The 18895-nt window shown below is 34.5% G+C and overlaps 1 protein-coding gene across 50 annotated transcripts in view; it reads left to right on the top strand.

Moving 5' to 3' along the window:
• Positions 1-18895, top strand: part of LOC409821 (twitchin) — a 74638-nt gene that overhangs the window by 17767 nt on the left and 37976 nt on the right. For 9 of the 50 annotated variants that reach the window (XM_026438858.1, XM_026438902.1, XM_026438856.1 and 6 more), the window contains 53 exons: positions 565-621; positions 714-779; positions 858-914; positions 1099-1149; positions 1213-1257; positions 1348-1407; positions 1627-1680; positions 1758-1811; positions 1902-1955; positions 2042-2128; positions 2232-2285; positions 2420-2473; positions 2602-2658; positions 2791-2847; positions 2976-3026; positions 3145-3183; positions 3267-3317; positions 3417-3470; positions 3555-3611; positions 3715-3771; positions 3876-3932; positions 4036-4092; positions 4202-4258; positions 4361-4417; positions 4527-4583; positions 4686-4742; positions 4840-4896; positions 5006-5062; positions 5161-5217; positions 5327-5383; positions 5481-5537; positions 5640-5696; positions 5792-5848; positions 5947-6003; positions 6101-6157; positions 6261-6317; positions 6425-6481; positions 6580-6636; positions 6749-6805; positions 6914-6970; positions 7071-7127; positions 7221-7277; positions 7378-7431; positions 7812-7856; positions 7931-7972; positions 8106-8261; positions 9002-9187; positions 9307-9321; positions 10285-10464; positions 11779-11823; positions 16918-17065; positions 17631-17867; positions 17944-18080. In XM_026438858.1, coding sequence (XP_026294643.1) covers positions 565-621; positions 714-779; positions 858-914; positions 1099-1149; positions 1213-1257; positions 1348-1407; positions 1627-1680; positions 1758-1811; positions 1902-1955; positions 2042-2128; positions 2232-2285; positions 2420-2473; positions 2602-2658; positions 2791-2847; positions 2976-3026; positions 3145-3183; positions 3267-3317; positions 3417-3470; positions 3555-3611; positions 3715-3771; positions 3876-3932; positions 4036-4092; positions 4202-4258; positions 4361-4417; positions 4527-4583; positions 4686-4742; positions 4840-4896; positions 5006-5062; positions 5161-5217; positions 5327-5383; positions 5481-5537; positions 5640-5696; positions 5792-5848; positions 5947-6003; positions 6101-6157; positions 6261-6317; positions 6425-6481; positions 6580-6636; positions 6749-6805; positions 6914-6970; positions 7071-7127; positions 7221-7277; positions 7378-7431; positions 7812-7856; positions 7931-7972; positions 8106-8261; positions 9002-9187; positions 9307-9321; positions 10285-10464; positions 11779-11823; positions 16918-17065; positions 17631-17867; positions 17944-18080 — 3615 coding nt within the window. Of the gene's footprint in view, positions 1-564; positions 622-713; positions 780-857; positions 915-1098; positions 1150-1212; positions 1258-1347; positions 1408-1626; positions 1681-1757; positions 1812-1901; positions 1956-2041; positions 2129-2231; positions 2286-2419; positions 2474-2601; positions 2659-2790; positions 2848-2975; positions 3027-3144; positions 3184-3266; positions 3318-3416; positions 3471-3554; positions 3612-3714; positions 3772-3875; positions 3933-4035; positions 4093-4201; positions 4259-4360; positions 4418-4526; positions 4584-4685; positions 4743-4839; positions 4897-5005; positions 5063-5160; positions 5218-5326; positions 5384-5480; positions 5538-5639; positions 5697-5791; positions 5849-5946; positions 6004-6100; positions 6158-6260; positions 6318-6424; positions 6482-6579; positions 6637-6748; positions 6806-6913; positions 6971-7070; positions 7128-7220; positions 7278-7377; positions 7432-7811; positions 7857-7930; positions 7973-8105; positions 8262-9001; positions 9188-9306; positions 9322-10284; positions 10465-11778; positions 11824-13517; positions 13557-16917; positions 17066-17630; positions 17868-17943; positions 18081-18895 lie in introns of all 50 variants that reach the window. The other 41 variants (XM_026438905.1, XM_026438860.1, XM_026438903.1 and 38 more) reach the window with 39 other exon arrangements.

Raw genomic sequence — 18895 nt, forward strand, 5'->3', positions numbered from 1 at the left:
ATTTTTATTATTAACACGTTAAAAGTTATTACGAGTTATTTAAATTTGAAAATAATCTTTTCCTTACGATCTTTTCTATAGAAACAGTAAGTATCCATGTGTGAGTCTAACCTTCTTGCAAATGACTCAAGAAGGCTAGTAACATTTAACAATAAATATTGTGTGTGACTTATGTACGTATAATATCGATTAATATCGTTGAATTTGGCAAGAGAGTCGCAATAAATGTTCTATTTGATGAAAATTTGTTCGTAATTAGCATTGTAACGGTTTAAAGAAGGAATAGCGTGAAGTGAGGCGAATTGCTTCTACATAAACATCATATGTATGCGAGTACAGTAGTTATTCTAAATGATATAGTAGACTGCAGCCGCTTACTTCACGTATATCATTGATCTATATCACGCTATCTAAATAATAACCTCGTCGTAACTTTTATCTTATTTCAATGCTATTCTTTTGATGTAATTTTTTTAATTTTTCACTGTTCCTCTTCAATTACGATTTCTTTTTAAGAAAAAATTTCGTGAATTATTTTTTTATTATTATTTTCAATTTTTTTAGGTAGATAGAGAGATCCCGAAATTTAGATCCACAATAATACCAACACATCACACGAAGGTACACAAAACACTAAATATACACGTTAAATTCATATTCGGTGTGTTTCGATAGATATATACAATTAAAATATACACATTATATCGTTATAGATTTTACCGACAGATAGAGATATTGAACATTATGAGCCTGAACCCGATGATGATGATGAAATCGAGGTAAATGATTCGTTAAAAAGATATTTAATTTCGTATTAAAATCAAGGACATAATACTTATAAAAAACCGCGTTTATAGGATATTTGGGCTTCAGTGCCAAGAGAACCCGAAATAAGATCCATTATAAAAAGAGAGGTACATATTAGTTTCACAATTCTGAAATTTTCATTTTATTACAAAAATATACTTAATTTAATTGTTTTGCGATATAATCATAGATAATTGCGATACGCAAAATCGATCAAAATTATCAAAATTATCAAGTTATCAAAATTAAAATTTTTTTTTTTTTAATTTTTTTGCTCAAAAATTTTTTTAGCCAAAATTACAACCGGATAACGCCAATGAATTACTGCTTGATAATTACGAGGTATTTAACGAATTTTTTCTTTTTTTTTTGTTAAATTTATTACTTATAGAAATTTAATTTTAGGATACATCTACACCACGTGCGAGTAGACCTAGTAAAAATATCGAGGTATACAATGCAATTGAATATTCAATTCCGTTTTTTTCGATAAAAAAACTTATTGAATTATAACAATTATAAATGAAAAAATAATTTTAGGTTTCCATTGAACAATCACAACCAAGTACAGAAAAAAGAGAATCGATTAAATATAACGAGGTATATTTGTTATTAATTTTTGTCATAATATACAATAATTTTTTTTTTTATGAAAAGATCTCTTTGCTTTATCATAAAACAATGAATTCAAATTCCTGAAACAATTAACGAATAAACGAATAGATTATAAATTTAAATTTCATTGGATATCTTGTTGTACGTTTAATATATTATTTTATTTATATTATTTTATTATTATCTTCCATACATAATTCACAGAACGAATCAAAAATTATACCTAAACAAATTGAAGAATTGGACAATGATATAGAGGTACTTTCTTTTTTTTTTTTTATTAAATTAATATCAATAAAATTTACACATGTACAATTGTAATGCACAATTTATAGGACATTTGGGCAGATAGACCACAAGAACCAGAAATTAAGTCGATTTTAAGAGAGGTATAAACGATTTGATTAATTGTTAAATTTCACAAATCACAATCAATTATCCTTTTATTTATTTTGAACATGCTTATAAATTAATTTTAGGCCCCGCAAAGAACTCTCATATATTTATCACGGACAGAGTATATAGTACCCGAGGTACATACATACGTGCTTCATTAATTTAAAATTATAACACTCTTGTTGTTCACAATAATATTCACCGTATTCGAACAATTTTTTAGGATACTTGGAAATCAAATTTAATAAACAACGAGTCCGAAACTTTGAAAGAAAAATCAAAATTGCCTTTAATTGATGATAAAGTAGAGGTAGAATAGTAATAATAATATAATCATTATATATATATATCTGTCCTATACGTTTCCTTGCTGGAAATAAAATAAAGTAAAAAGTATATCTTTTTTTTTTTAGGAGAAAGTTGAACCGAAATTAAAAAAAACTCGTAAGAAAGTTGGAACAGGCAAGGTACACGAATATTCTAACCTTCATTTGTACAATACATACATACATACATATATACATACATGCATAAGATGTAACATCACCACAACACATAGTTTGACCGGGGAAAGCTATAATTATTATTTTGATCGTTTTAGAAAGAGGACGCGAAACCAAAATCTACTTCTCGCAAACTTGACGAAGCGAGCAAGGTATTATTTTGTTTTATTTTATTTTTTTTTTTTTTTGGAAACAATTTAATTTTATTCGAATAAGCGATTATATATATAAGCGATTTGTCTTTTTTTTATAATTTTTTTTCCTCCATTTGCAATTTTAGAAAAAGGAACCGCTTGCAAGACGTAGGTCATCGACAAAGTCTACAGAGGGGTCTAAGGTATAAAGGGAATAAAGAGAGTACATATATAGTTTGCAATATCTCATGAATTTGTTACAGTTCTTCAGAATTTGTTTATTTTATATTTTTTATTTATTATACGTTTCATTCACTCGTATGAATATTATTCAGGATGAAGAACCTACGTCAGATTCTAAAGAAAGAGATAACGTTTCCAATGGAACTAAGGTACTTACATATACACCTTGTTTCTTATCGATCGTTGTTAAGCTTTTATTGCATTAACGCAAAAAATCAAATCGAATTGTAAATAACAGTGAATAAATTTTATCATTTCTGTACTTTTTTCTTTTTAGAAGGATGAAGTCGTCGCTAAAGCTAAAACTGTTGGAAAGGAAGAAAAGAAGGTACAGGATGAATATAATAATTTTAATTCACATGTACAATTTACATGCTATGCACACTTACTTCGTTAAAAACGAACAACATTAAATGTTAGTTCAAGTTCACTTTCATTTATTTTAGGAGGAACTCAAATCGACACTCAAAATAGAAGAATCTAAGGTACATAAAACGAATACAACACATTATTTGTCGATATTTTCACGTACAACACAAAGACTTCACATGACACAATTCATTTTTAGATACAAGAACCCTCAAAACCAAGAACTCTCGGTAAACCCGAGGAGACCAAGGTACATTATTCACGTATCACTTGATCTTATTTTGATAGTAATTCTATTAGTAAAAAACATTCAAAACATTTTGAACACAAGATTATTATTAACTTTTAGGAATCTATCGCGAAATCCAAAACACCCGTTGATAAACCTGTTGAAGAGGTGAAGGTACACAACACTACACTAAAGATCATTTTTCTCTCCTGTCTTTTATAATATAAAACACAATCCTCAACATATTTATCTTTTTAGAAGAAGGAACCTGTCCCAAAACTTAAGACTACACTTGCTAAACCCGAGGAGGCTAAGGTACATAAGATGGCGCCCTTTTTTTCTTAGTTAGATACCACAATTTTTACATACGTTCAAAACACGAGCCTACATAGCTATACAATTGATAATTTTTTTTTAGAAAGAGGAACCTGCTCCAAAACCTAAGCCCACACTTACTAAACCCGAGGAGCTTAAGGTATATAAGGCGTTTTTGGCGCTTCTTTTTTCTTAGTTAGATACCACAATTTTTAAACATATCCAAAACACAATCCATAGCCGCATAATTTATAATATTTTTAGAAGGAAGAACCTGCTTTAAAACCCAAAACTACACTTGCTAAACCTGAGGAGGCTAAGGTACATAAAATGGCGTCCTTTTTTTTCTTAGTTAGATATACACAATTTTTAAATAAATCCAAAACATAATTCTACATAGCCATATAATTTATAATATTTTTAGAAAGAGGAACCTGCTTTAAAATCCAAAATCACACTTGCTAAACCTGAGGAGGCTAAGGTACATAAGATGGCGTCCCTTTTTTTTTTAGTTAGATACACAAAATTTTTAAATACATCTTAAACAAAATCCTACATAGCCACTATACACAATTGATAATTTTTTTTAGAAGGAAGAACCTGCTTTAAAACCCAAAACCACACTTCCAAAACCTGAGGAAACTAAGGTACATAAGATGGCGCCCTTTTTTTCTTAGTTAGATACACACAATTTTTAAATACATTCAAAACACAATCCTATGTAGACACATAATTTATAATATTTTTAGAAGGAGGAACCTGCTTTAAAATCCAAAACCACACTTACTAAACCTGAGGAGGCTAAGGTACATAAAATGGCGTCAATTTTTTTCTTAGTTAGATACACACAATTTTTAAATACATCTTAAACAAAATCCTATATAGCTACTACACACAATTGATAATTTTTTTTAGAAGGAGGAACCTGCTTTAAAACCCAAAACCACACTTGCTAAACCTGAGGAAGCTAAGGTACATAAGATGGCGTTCTTTTTTTGTTAGTTAGATATACACAATTTTTAAATACATCCAAAACACAAATCTACATAGCCACATAATTTATAATATTTTTAGAAGGAAGAACCTGCTTTAAAACGCAAAACCACACTTGCTAAACCTGAGGAGGCTAAGGTACATAAGATAGTATCCCTTTTTAGTTACATATCACAATTTTTAAATACATCCAAAACACAATTCTACATAGCCACATAATTTATAATATTTTTAGAAGGAAGAACTTGCTTTAAAATCCAAAACCACAGTTGCTAAACCTGAGGAGGCGAAGGTACATAAAATGGCGTCCCTTTTTTTCTTAGTTAGATACACACAATTTTTAAATACATCTTAAACAAAATCCTACATAGCTACTACACACAATTAATAATTTTTTTTAGAAGGAGGAACCTGCTTTAAAACCCAAAACCACACTTCCTAAACCTGAGCAAACTAAGGTACATAAGATGGCGCCCTTTTTTTCTCAGTTAGATACACACAATTTTTAAATACGAAACACAATCCTATGTAGACACATAATTTATAATATTTTTAGAAAGAGGAACCTGCTTTAAAATCCAAAACCACAATTGCTAAACCTGAGGAGGCTAAGGTACATAAGATGGCGTCCCTTTTTTTCTTAGTTAGATATACACAATTTTTAAATACATCTTAAACAAAATCCTACATAGCTACTACACACAATTGATAATTTTTTTTAGAAGGAGGAACCTGTTTTAAAACCCAAAACCACACTTGCTAAACCTGAGGAAGCTAAGGTACATAAGATGGCGCCCTTTTTTTCTTAGTTAGATACACACAATTTTTAAATATATCCAAAACACGATCCTACATGACAATTTATAATATTTTTAGAAGGAGGAATCTGCTTTAAAACCCAAATCCACACTTATTAAACCTGAGGAGGCTAAGGTACATAAAATGGCGCCCTTTTTTTCTTAGTTAGATATACACAATTTTTAAATACATCCAAAACACAATTCTACATAGCCACATAATTTATAATATTTTTAGACGGAAGAACCTGCTTTAAAACCCAAAACCACACTTGCTAAATCTGAGGAGGCTAAGGTACATAAGATAATATCCCTTTTTAGTTACATATCACAATTTTTAAATACATCCAAAACACAATTCTACAGCCACATAATTTATAATATTTTTAGAAGGAAGAACCTGCTTTAAAACCTAAAACCACACTTGCTAAACCTGAGGAGACTAAGGTACATAAGATAGCACCCCTTTTTTTGTTAGATACCACAATTTTTAAACATATGCAAAACACAATTCTACATAGCCACATAATTTATAATATTTTTAGAAGGAGAAATCTGCTTTAAAACCCAAAACAACACTTACTAAACCTGAGGAAGCTAAGGTACATAAATTGGCGCCCCTTTTTTCTTAGTTAGATATACACAATTTTTACATATATCCAAAACACGATCCTACATGACAATTTATAATATTTTTAGAAGGAGGAACCTGCTTTAAAACCCAAACCCACACTTGCTAAACCTGAGGAGGCTAAGGTACATAAAATGGCGTCCCTTTTTTTCTTAGTTAGATATACACAATTTTTAAATACATACAAAACATAATTCTACATAGCCACATAATTTATAATATTTTTAGAAAGAGGAATCTGCTTTAAAATCCAAAACCACACTTGCTAAACCTGAGGAAACTAAGGTACATAAAATGGCGTCCTTTTTTTCGTAGTTAGATACACACAATTTTTAAACACATTCAAAACAAAATCCTACATAGCCACTGCACATAATTGATAATTTTTTTAGAAGGAGGAATCTGCTTTAAAACCCAAAACCACACTTGCTAAACCTGAAGAAGCTAAGGTACATAAATTGGCGCCCCTTTTTTCTTAGTTAGATACACACAATTTTTACATATGTCCAAAACACGATCCTACATAGCCAATTTATAATATTTTTAGAAGGAGGAACCTGCTTTAAAACCCAAAACCACACTTGCTAAACCTGAGGAAGCTAAGGTACATAAGCTAAGATACATAAATTGGCGCCCCTTTTTTCTTAGTTAGATACACACAATTTTTACATATGTCCAAAATACGATCCTACATAGCCAATTTATAATATTTTTAGAAGGAGGAACCTGCTTTAAAACCCAAAACCACACTTGCTAAAACTGAAGAGGCTAAGGTACATAAGATGGCGCCCCTTTTTTTTTAGATACACAATTTTTACATACGTCCAAAACATTATCCTATATAGCCATACAATTCATGATTTTTTTTTTTTTTTTTTTAGAAAGAGGAACTTGCTCCAAAACCTAAGACCACACTTACTAAACCTGTAGAGGCTAAGGTACATAAGATGTCATCCCTTTTTTTTCTTAGTTAGATACCATAATTTTTACACAAAACACGATCCTATATAGCCACGGAATTGGTTTTTTTTTTTTTAGAAGGAAGAACCTGCTCCAAAACCTAAAGTCACACTTACTAAACCCGAGGAAGCCAAGGTACATAAGATCACGTCCCTTTTTTCTTAGTTAGATAACACACAATTTTTATATCCAAAACGCAATTTTAAATAGCCACGCAATTTTTTTTAGAAGGAAGAGCCTGCTCAAAAACCTAAAACTACACTTGGTAAACCCGAGGAAGCTAAGGTACATACAATATCGCGCCCCTTTTTTTCTTAGTTAGATACACACAATTTTTACGCAAAATGTGATCCTAAATAGCCACCAATGATTGATTTTTTTGTAGAAGGAAGAACCTGCTCCAAAACCTAAAGTCACACTTGGTAAACCCGAACGAAAGGTACACGAAACGAAATTAATCACTCACACGTATAACGCAACGTTAATCTCATATACAAATTACATGACACTACTACTTATCGCACTCATCTATGCACTCACACAAGCGTGTACATCATTCTTAACTTCATCGTTTCAATTTTTCTCGTCTCATAAACTAAATAAATCTAATTTTTTTTTCAAGTAGACTAAATTGAAGCAGGCCATTATCTCGCATAATCCAATCATATTTTTTTTTTCAGCAATCGCTAAAAAATTATACGTAACAACAGATATAACAACTCATCGGATTAATCTCTTTCATCAAAATTCGTTGAAAATCTGTTTGAACAATTTTTCCTAAAATGAATTTTTTCTTTTTGTTTTTTTTTTTTTTTACAGGAAGAGGAACAGACCAGAAAACTTAGTCTCAAGCCTGGAGCGAAGGTAAATTTAATAGGTGTACCAAGAATTGAGGGATAAAATTTTCTTCTAAATAGGTTAATTTTCTTAAATTACAGATCGAAGAGGAGGCGAAGACTCTGAACAAAGTAGAGCTCAAGGTGAGTGTGAAAATTTTTTTTCTTTCATAATATTCCAAGTAAGTTTAAGAAAAGTAAGATAAAATGAGATTTGTCGGGCTGGTTATTCGAAAGTTGAAATTGTTTCTCGAATAAACGATACGATTAAATGCAGCCAGTGGCAGCCGAGATGAACGAGAAGAAATCTGGACTACGCAAACCACCGAAATACGAAATTAAAGCCGACAGCTTTCAATCTATCCAACTTAAACCAGTTTCAAGGGATCCTAAAACACCTCAAAAAGCTGAAAATGGCGGTATCGAGTTGAAGGTATTCTCTCGTGAAGGGGATTCTAAATATATATGTTCAATATATATATATCTCTTTCTCTTTCGCACTCTTTCTCTCGCATCTCTACGTCTTTATCTCTTTTCCTTCAATTTTTCTCTGTCTTCTTAATGTTACATGTTGGATATTTGTCAATCATCATGAATTTACAAATCGTTCTACTTCTTCATTGTGACTAGGAAACATATTCTATTCTCTTTCTCTCTCTCTCTCTCACACACACTTTCAATAATTCTTCTCTCTTACGCGCTTACCAAATGCACAGAATTTCCATATTGTACGATACTCTTCTCATCTTTCATCTATCTTTCTCTATCCAACACTATTTGTGCTTTTCCTTCTCAGTGTCTGTAACAATAATCGAAGATACAAATTTACAATTGTCGTAATATAAATTAATATAATCTCTTCTCTCTCTTTCTCTCTCTCTCTCTTAATACTCTCAAAATATATAATCCCATCGACAAATCTATGTATAACAAAATCGAAACAAAATAACAAATTCTTCTAAGGTTTCTAATTCTTCTCTATTTGCCTCCACGAAAAAAAGAAAACAGTACTACTTTCTTTGGGTTTTGGAATTTTTGTTCTATGTTGAAACGAAATTGTTCTGTCTGTCGCCTATCTGTCTATCTTCTTCTTACGACGAACAACCTAACCTCAAAACTCGAACGTTCGAGTTGAAATTGGAGAAGGAGGTTAATTCGAATTGGTTCGTGCAGAAAACGGAGAAAACCGAGAAGGTCGAGGCGAAGAAGATGAAAATTGGGAAAGCTGGCAAGGAGAAGAGTTACGAGCTTCCAGAGATCCCGGATTACGAGCGGCCTGTACTCGAGAAGCCGCAGGAATTCGAGTTCGGTGAGCACGTGGCACGAGACAAAACTAAACTGGAAAGACCGGCGACGCAGGTAAATGGAGAAATGTCGTTATTATTATTATTTCTTATTTTGAGGTTAAACACGTATTTCAAACGTGTCATTTGTACCCGTATACTAATCAATTCTCTTTTCATTCTGCGGCCGGGCAGAAATTCGAATCCAAGGTGAGTAATCGATCATTATTATTAATACGGGAATAAGAAAACGATTTTGCCAAATTGCCGCTTCGCTTTTGCATCAGATACAGAAGAAGATTTTGCAACGGTTAGTTAAATACTATCGCGTCTTCTTCGAATTTCGTAATCTCGAACATGGGAGAATAATTCGATAACGATTTAATTACGAAGAGATCGGTAAAATTTAATAATTAGTTGCTTAAATTTAATAAAATCGGATCAATAATCAGTTACAATTATAACAGAATAAATGTTATTCGAGGATTTTATAAATAATCATTTGTTATAATTAATCATTTGTTCGAGCATAAATTTTTAACTTTTTCAACTTAACGGCCAATTTCGATCGATCGAAATATTATATCCTTGCCGATTTCTGAACGATTCGAAATCTCGATCTCGGTTTCGAGCTTTTTAAATCAACGCAACACGATCGTACTGGGGCTAATAATCGAACGAATAAAATCATCGTTTGGCAACCGATGAATCCTCCCCCTCTCCCCTGCCGAGAGATGGGGGAGGGAGGAATATTTTGGCAAATAACCGGCTCGTATATCACGCCCCTCGGATCCCTGATTTTTCGCCTCGAAAATTAGGATGGAGAAAATGTCGTTCGCTATTTTTGGTCTTATTACGCCCCTCCTGCCTTGTGCCCGCCATATCTCTTCGCTTCGATTTCACCCGACCGATTTCGAGGGATCTCAGTCTCGACTCGGGCTTAATCTCGTCACGACCATCGTCACACGCGATCAATTCGACCAATCTCGATTTTTGGTAAAATTCGTTCGATTCGCCCCTTGTTTCCTCCTTCTCCCTTCCATTTTTCTCGATTTTTCGAATCGAATCGGAAAACTGAAACTGCTTTGCCTGCATTGCCTTAAAAAAAAAAAAAAAAAAAAAAAAAATCGGAAAACTGACCGATCGATTCTCTCTGATCGCATGTATATTTAGCCGAAAGTGCCAGAAATCAAAGCGCCCGAGGCACCCAAGATCGAAGTGATCAAAGACGTAACGCCGGCTGGAAGCAGAAAGAGTTCGTTGATTCCTGGTAGCGGCACAACCAGTCGACGGGGCTCCTTGATTCCGCCCGAGGAATTGGGTCGCAGACCCAGCCTGATCATCAGTGACGAGGTATGTTACGAGGATTCTCCTTCTACTCTTCCAAATGGTGTATGTACGTATATGTACGTATATACGTACGTGTATATGTACGTGTATACGTGTATACGTAGATATGTCCAGTGTTTATATACATTTTTTTTTTTTTTTTTTGCGAACGCGCCGAGATAAGGACATCGTTCTCCTCGCGAGAAATCGATATCCCAACGGTCGCGTTCCCTCGCCTCGAGCGGCCGAGCGATCGATCCGCCCTCCGAGCTCGGTGGAGAAACATGGAAACTACGGTTCGACTTTTTTTTTTTTCGGATGGTAACGGAATTTTATCGAAGCGAAATTATAGCCGTTAATCAACCTCCCTTTGTCAAATTGCCAAGCAATGTTCTTAATAGCCCGCGATGTCTAATACCATTCCAGAAATAAACGCGTCCGCTCCTATTTTCGTGCAATTACTCATTACTTAATTTTTGATCCGCGGATCTTAATTGGGCGTGTCTTCAACTTCTCGATCCGTGGCGACGGGATCGATGGGATTGATTTTAAACGGAGGAGATCGATCGATCGTCCCGAGCAGCGAGCGAACCCTCGTCCCGGTTACTCTCTCGAGTATTCCAAAAGATCTTTTCCAATCGTGTGTTTATACGCGTGTAAATACACGATGGAGAAGAAAGGTATCGATCGAGAGTATCCGATAGAGGAGGAAAAAAAAAAAGAAAAAAAAATGAAGATTCGAAAATAATGTGAAAAAAAGCAATCGTAGGTAGCTCGTGTAAAGAAAAAATACACATAGAGATACAAGCGTAGGTAGATCCAGCGGCTGATTGCCCTAGAATTGTATTGGTTTCTTTTTTTTTTTTTTTTTTTTTTTTTTTTTTGCAGTTCCGTAGCAACGTCAGTGATTTAGTGATCCCAATCGTGATAGTCTTAGAGCTAGATGTCCAAATCACGTGAACTCCCGACGTGTTTGTCTGATCACGACACCAAATTACGTGTCGGGTGTGTACGTTGATGTTAGTGTCAGCAATGCTAGTACAGCATCTCATCCTATTCGTGAATCGTCCAAACAGCCCAGCTTCTGAGAAACCAAATCATTCTTCCCTTTGTTACTTCCCTTTCTCTCTTTCTCTCACGCTTCTCAGAGAAAAAATTGTTTCTCTCGAATTGTGTAAGCGTGGAAAATAAATGGGTAAAATATTTAATAGGGGGGAGGGGAGGGGGGCGAAGAAAAGAAATTCGTTCGAGGAGCGATATACATGTATATATATACGATACAATCGAAATCTTTCGAAACGATAAAAACAAATTAGTAAAGGAGAGTTTGATTCATAGGAGAATAGAAAGCTGCGACCAGGCGAGGTGGTGGACGAGCGTAAGGTGAGGAAATGGAGAGAAAAGAAAAAAAAAAAAGCGAATGCCTCGTCTGCAACCTTACTACTCGACTACCAATGCACTTATTTTTTTTTTTTTCACTTTCACATTTGTTCTTTTTCTTTTTCTCGCACGTTATTTCTTTTATCTTGTATCACACAAATTTATTATTACGATACGTGTACTTATCGAACGAACATCGAACGAAGAGCGAAATTAAAATTAAGATTATTCTCTTCGCGATCATGATCTCTTCGTTCGACTATGTCTGCCTGCTCACCTCGATTACTTTTCACTTTTTCTCAGCACAATATTCACATTCATCTTCTTCGATCGTCTCGCGCTCGATGAATCGGAAGCGGGAAAAAAAATTTATAATTTACTTTTAATAAATTTCGAATGGAGTGCGACGTTTCGACGAAGATCGAGCGCGAGATCGTCGGATTTTTCCGAAGCGGAGGTTCCATCGATTCAAGAAAACCTCGGCTCTTTTTTTTTTTTTTTTATGAATTAATAATATATTATTGACCATGGATATATGCACAATTGCACCATTGCACCAACGCACCACTGCACCTGGCACGGATCTGTTGCAACCGATTCTCTATCTTTGACCACTTTATATCCACGATCGCTATTTAATATTAATACCGTTAATAAGATAATATAATTAAAAAACATCGAATAAATCGTGAAGAACAACGACGAGGAAAACAGAAAAAAAAAAAAAACGATCCGAGACGTGTCTGGCGCGATACGGATTCTCTTCTCCACCTTAAATCTTAAATCATTGATGTATAAGGTTTCGTATTCGCCTCTAACATACATTACGGCTCATAGATTACATTTTGGCAAAAGGATTGTTCCGAAAGGACAGACGCATCGGCGTTAACAAATGCCTAGACCAGAGACAAACATCTACTACCAACTACTTTCCAACATTATCAATCTATGTATTCGTGTACGTGTACTATACGTATATATATGTTTACACGGTAAATGAGAATACGTTTTCCACGATCCGAACACTTGTTATTTTCTGCCAACGGTCGGATAAAACTATCAATTTGCCGGACGCGAAGGACGACTTTGACTTATGCTATTGTACATTTAATACTTTGCCGTCTATTAATCAAACGCGGCCATTCGATCGTTTATTTCTAGCCGAATCGCGCGGACACGCCACGGATTTTCAGATCGAATTATCAACTCGAGAGAAATTCGATCGTTCTATTCCTAATTCCCTTAAATTCTTTCCAAGTGAACGAAACGATCACGCGTCGCTAGGAGTAACCAACTACGCGTATTTGTATTTTACACTCGAAATGCGAAACTTGGTATGTCCTTCGATTCGAACGACGCATGCGCTAAAACGAACGAACGAACGAACAAAGAGGAATGAATTTATCAGCGAAGCGGTCGGTAAAAATTTATTTTCTTTTTTTCTTATTTACTTTTTCCTTGCACTATATATCTCCATCTTTTCTTCTCCTAAAAATTTTTTCTCTCTCTTTCTCTCGTTTTCTCCTTCGTTGTCTTTTTATAACGTGTATAATTTAAGAAAAAAAATATCGGATACGCGTTGTAAAAACACAGTCTATCACGTTAAGAGCAAAGGGATACCAGAAGATTTCGCGATCGAAAATTATTTGAAAAACTCTAAAAGAATGCTGACATTTCGTCTCTATAATTTTTTGCAGTTGGGAAAATTACGCCCCGGCGAGGTGTTAGACACTAAGGTGAGATTTGTGTTCGCTATAACACAAAGCTTACCTGCCCGAACACCATTTACCTGCGAAATTTTTTATACTCTCTATATATATGTTTCTCACTTCATCGACCTCGATTTTTGCTCCTACTACTTTTACACTTTTTTTTGTTTCTTTCTCCGTTTTTCTACTTCTATTTTTTATATACCTGAAGAATTTTTTAATCGAATTCCCAATTGAAGCTATATTATGTATAAATACACATATATATAAAAAAAAAAAGAGCAATTTAACAGCGATCAACTAAAACCAGCCGAATGTTGTATTCCCAGACGCAGGAAATGCAGAAAATGCCGCATACCACACATGGAAAGCCGATATAATATTCATTTTGCGACTACGCAATCTTTTTTTAGTTATATTTTTTCAAGCTGTCACCGCTGCTGCCCATTTCCTGCTATCTCTACCATCGAGGCCTGTTTCTACGTGTTCGAGAGAGTACACTGGCAATCAGATGTAAATCCGTCACTTCTTTCCGATAAAAATCCCCCTTACAGAGATATCTCGAATCCCTTCTCGAAACGAACAAAAAAAAATAATTTTTTTTTCTCGTCGATTTTTCATTTCATTTCATTTTCTTTTCTTTTCTTTCTTTTTTTTCTTTTCCATTTTTCCACGCACAACGTGCAGAATAAATCTGGCCGCCCTGGTGAACTGCAGGGGAAAGAGGTTAGCGTTTATTATTCACTATTTTTCAGTTGCGTTATCTCGAATATTTATTTCTATTTCTTTTCTTTTCTTTTTCAATTCTACGTGTTGCAATGCGCGTCTATGTAAATATTTTGCAAAAAAAAAAACAGCTCAATAGGCTTCCGGGCGTTTCCGTCTTTGAACGATGAATTTTTTACGCCATTTTTCACCGATAATTATCGATCGAGTATTTGCGATTGAAACGTCCCGCAGCTATGTATATTACAACATACGTTTGCTTGATTCGAGCGAATACTTATTTATTTGTATTGAAAACAGTAGAAATTAGATAATGGTGGTAAGAAATATTTACGTGTTTTTTAATAGATGTTTGAATTTTGACCAAATGTATATTTCTTTTTTCTTCTATTATTTTTCGTGTCTCGTGGGTAACCTTCGAATGTTCTCCGTGTTTATCGTGTCAAGTCAAACGGACCGCAGTATAAGAGATGGTTTTGGTCAGATATCTCCGTACTGAATTCTATCGTATACGAAATTTGAAACATTGTAATAACACTTGCAGGTCTATTTGAAAACATGATACATATATGTGAAACTCGAAGAATGTTGCTTTGTTTCTCAATGTTAATTTGTCGCGAATGAAAATAATTGATACGTGTTGATCGTTCTCGTATCGTTATACACATCTCTAATAATCGAATCTTTATATGGTAATCGTACGACGTTCATATTTGTTTATTAATTTGTTTATTTACTTAATTGTGTATCATCTATGTACACTTCGATATCTCTTTGTAAATAATCCACATTGCGGTAATCGAGTCGCGATTTCTTTCCTCCTTTTCTCAATTTTTTTATAAATTGTCAACTGTGTCTCTCTCTCACTCTCACTCTCTCTCTCTCTCTTCTTCACTATCCTCGTTCTCCTATATATCATATATATATGTTTATTAACCACGCCTTATGTATCGCAATTGTATCTAACAGCGACGATGTGACGATGATCGAGAAGTTTCACGAACGTCACGAAAGTATTATACCTTTTATTATACCGCATCGAGTATACCCTTCGACAAGCGACTTTGTGACTAAACGAATCTACTTATAATCCTGTTTAAACGACGCTATCTTTTTTTTATTTGCACGTATCGTCGTTACGCGATTCTAAACGCATTGTAAACGCATCGATCGATATTTCGAAACGAATCGCTTGCTCGCTTACTGTTCACTGTTGGAAACAAGTCTCGCGGGATGGTACGGGAGCGTCAAGAGGGGAGGAGGAAGAGGAAGGTCCTTCGCTAGGACCGCCTATCCCCACTTCGGACGCTTTGTTGACGAACTTAACACCACACACTACATGGTAGTAGAAAGACCAATATTTGACATTCAAAATCTCTAACAATTCTTTTGAAGTTAGCATTCGTTTAAGACTGGAAGTTAAAATATTTTCGAATATATTAATTATTTTGATATAATATTAATATATCTTTAGTATATTTAACTTATTCGTACACGTACAATTATTATCTTAATTATTCGAATAATTATACTTATAAATTAAACTATCGTTACATATCATAATTATATATAAAATAATACACGAGAAATAAAAAAATTTTTATATTATATCAATAGAATTCTTTAGATTCTACAATGTACAATGAAATTTAGATAGAGATCGTTGTTTGGATTAGTTATGTGACGAATATCATAGTAGAAACAAAAATGCGTGTGAAAATAAGTGTTTTTTTCCACGAGAACAATATTATAACAATATTCTTTCCAGCAGTGAACAATATTTACTTGATTCGTCGAAACAAAGGAAGATGCATCGATCGACGCGGTGCACAATACCCTCCCTTAAATTTTTATGCGTATTTATCGTTTCGTAGCGAAGCTCTTTTCACGACACGAACTTCGTAAACTTTTCAGATTTAATCTCGTAGCGTTAAGTTTAACCCTGTGACTGATCAATTGGCGAAAATTAAGCGTTGAATTCGTGAGAATTCGAATCAACCTTCTCTCTGTCTCTCTCTCTCCACGTAACTCGCACAACCTTTCATTTACTGGAGTTATCCCATATCGTATACCCTTTTTCTCGCTACATCGAATCATCCACTATTCTGATTCTCTTCGTATCAGAGAAGCGAATCAGATATTACCAAACTTTTGCTGCGATGATTTTATTATTTTACTTTCTTCTTTATCCGAGTAAAAAAAGACAAGCAAAAGTCTTGGTATCTCGTTTCCTCGATTTAGTTGCATTAACATTGTGAATAACTATGAACGATCTTAATGCTTCGTGCTAACCACGTAGATTAACGATGTGACTAAACAGTTTGCAATTTAAAGGCATGATTAATCATTCACGGCACCACCACGGCACATAGCATACGGCATGAGATGCACCCGAATATCGAATCGAGTCGTAACTTTCGCCCTATTCATCGAATTATGTTGGATGAATAATTACTCAATCGATAAAATCGACGACGCAGGTAAGAGTGGGCGAAAGATTGCGCGCTTGATTCGTTGCTGCTTGCACGCTTTCTTCCGAAAGCTTTCGATGCTTGAAACGAAAAAAAAAAAAAAATAAAAAAAATAAAAAAAAAAATAAAAAAGATAAACGATGGAAAGAAAAACCACTTTATCGATTGATGAATACGATCGATTGATACAGCGTCGTCGTCCGAGCACGGACGTCCGAAGACCCAGCGTGGCGGACCTCGAGAATAAGATCAATCAGCCGAGCACACCTCTTCGAGATGTCGGACCACCGGGACCACCTCAAATCATCGATGTCCAGGAATCGTATTCCGCGGTGGAAGGTACGTTGTCTAACTTATCGACCGATCGAATTATCGACCGATTATCGACATAACCAACAACCACGTTTCCTTTTTACCCGTTGAAAAAGTAACTAGCTAAAAATTTCGAACAAAGTTTACTTTAAGTAATTACTTATTAAAATGTTTGAATAATTTATTCTTACCTGTTATAGTCATACCGCTTTTCGCATAATCTCACTCATTTACAATTATTTTCGATTATTATTAAATGATAAATTATCGAAATAATTTTATATTTTCTTCTTAACTCGAACGATTAAATCTTGTCCATCCATTTCGATTATTATTACGTTTTAAATGATAAATTATCGAAATAATTTTATATTCTCTTCTTAACTCGAACGATTAAATTTTGTCCATCCATTTCAATTATTATTACGTTTTAAATTATCGAAATAACTTTATATTCTCTTCTTAACTCGAACGATTAAATCTTGTCCATCCATTTCGATTATTATTACGTTTTAAATGATAAATTATCGAAATAATTTTATATTCTCTTCTTAACTCGAACGATTAAATTTTGCCCATCACTGTTTTATAGACTCGACGGCGTACCTCACGGTCGGAGTTGAGGGTACGCCGGCGCCTACCTTCAAATTCTACAAAGGAATCACCGAGATCATCGAAGGTGGCCGATTCAAGTTCCTTACGGACACAGAGACCAATACGATCACCCTCTGCATGAGGAAGACGAAGCCCAACGACGAGGGCACGTACAAGATCGTCGTGAGCAATATCCATGGCGAGGATTCCGCCGAGATGCAGCTTTACGTTTCCGGTATGGAATATCCTCCTCCTCCCTCCTCTCCCCTCTCTTCGTCTCGACTCGATTTTTATTCGACGTATTTCGCCAGACGCCAGTGGTATGGACTTCCGTGCTATGTTGAAAAAGAGAAGGTATCAAAAATGGGCAAGGGAGGAGCAAGAACAGGAAAAGGTAGATTTGAAGGAAGTGGAGAAACCGATACCAGCTTTGAAGAAAGTGGAAAAGGTACGTGTATATTTATTATATCTTCTTTATTCGATTCATGATCACGCGGTTCGATACTTTGAATATTGATATTTTCTTTTATTTTTTTTTTTTCTTCTTGTATGTCTTGAAGGAGCTTGTCTATTTTTTTTTTTACTGGTATGCATGATGAATTAGTCTATGATTCGTTGTCAGTCTGCTGCATTTCACTCGTGTTCTCGATAGTAATTACCAACTGTCGCATAACAGCTCGGTACGCTCGGTGGATAATACAGAAAATGTCGCTTCGATTAAAAAAATGATTTTCGTGAAGCGCGACTATATATATATATTATATATGCATTATGGTGCGAGTTATTGATCGAATATTTAGCGTATATTTAGTGGAACGAGTCAACGATAATCTCGACTGTTTGGTAAGTAGGTGAAAAAAAAAAAAAAAAAAGATCCACGATTTAACATTTCTGGAAAGAAGATCGATTAGTAATACGAGAAACAGAGAAAAGCGGGCTATCCGATCGATACGTTTCTTTTGTTTTTTTGCCCTCCTGTTCCCCCTTTGTGTACACGTTTGTCTTCGTAGTCGCTGCACGACAGCGAGATGCACGGAAGGAGCTGGTATCAAGACGAGGCTGAAATAGTGATCTTGGCGGAGGGTGAGGAGATCCTTCGAATTTCTCTAGACAAGAAGGGTGAAATTAACTGGAGCTGGCTCAAGGTTTTCAGCCATCATCCCCATAATAATATTATTTTCCCGACATTGACTTGAAACTTGAAGAGAAAGGACTAAACTAATCCCTGCCCTTCTGTTTTCTACAATTTTAGGATCTTATCTT

The sequence above is a fragment of the Apis mellifera genome, linkage group LG2 (genome assembly GCF_003254395.2).
Source record: "Apis mellifera strain DH4 linkage group LG2, Amel_HAv3.1, whole genome shotgun sequence".
Taxonomy (NCBI): domain Eukaryota; kingdom Metazoa; phylum Arthropoda; class Insecta; order Hymenoptera; family Apidae; genus Apis; species Apis mellifera.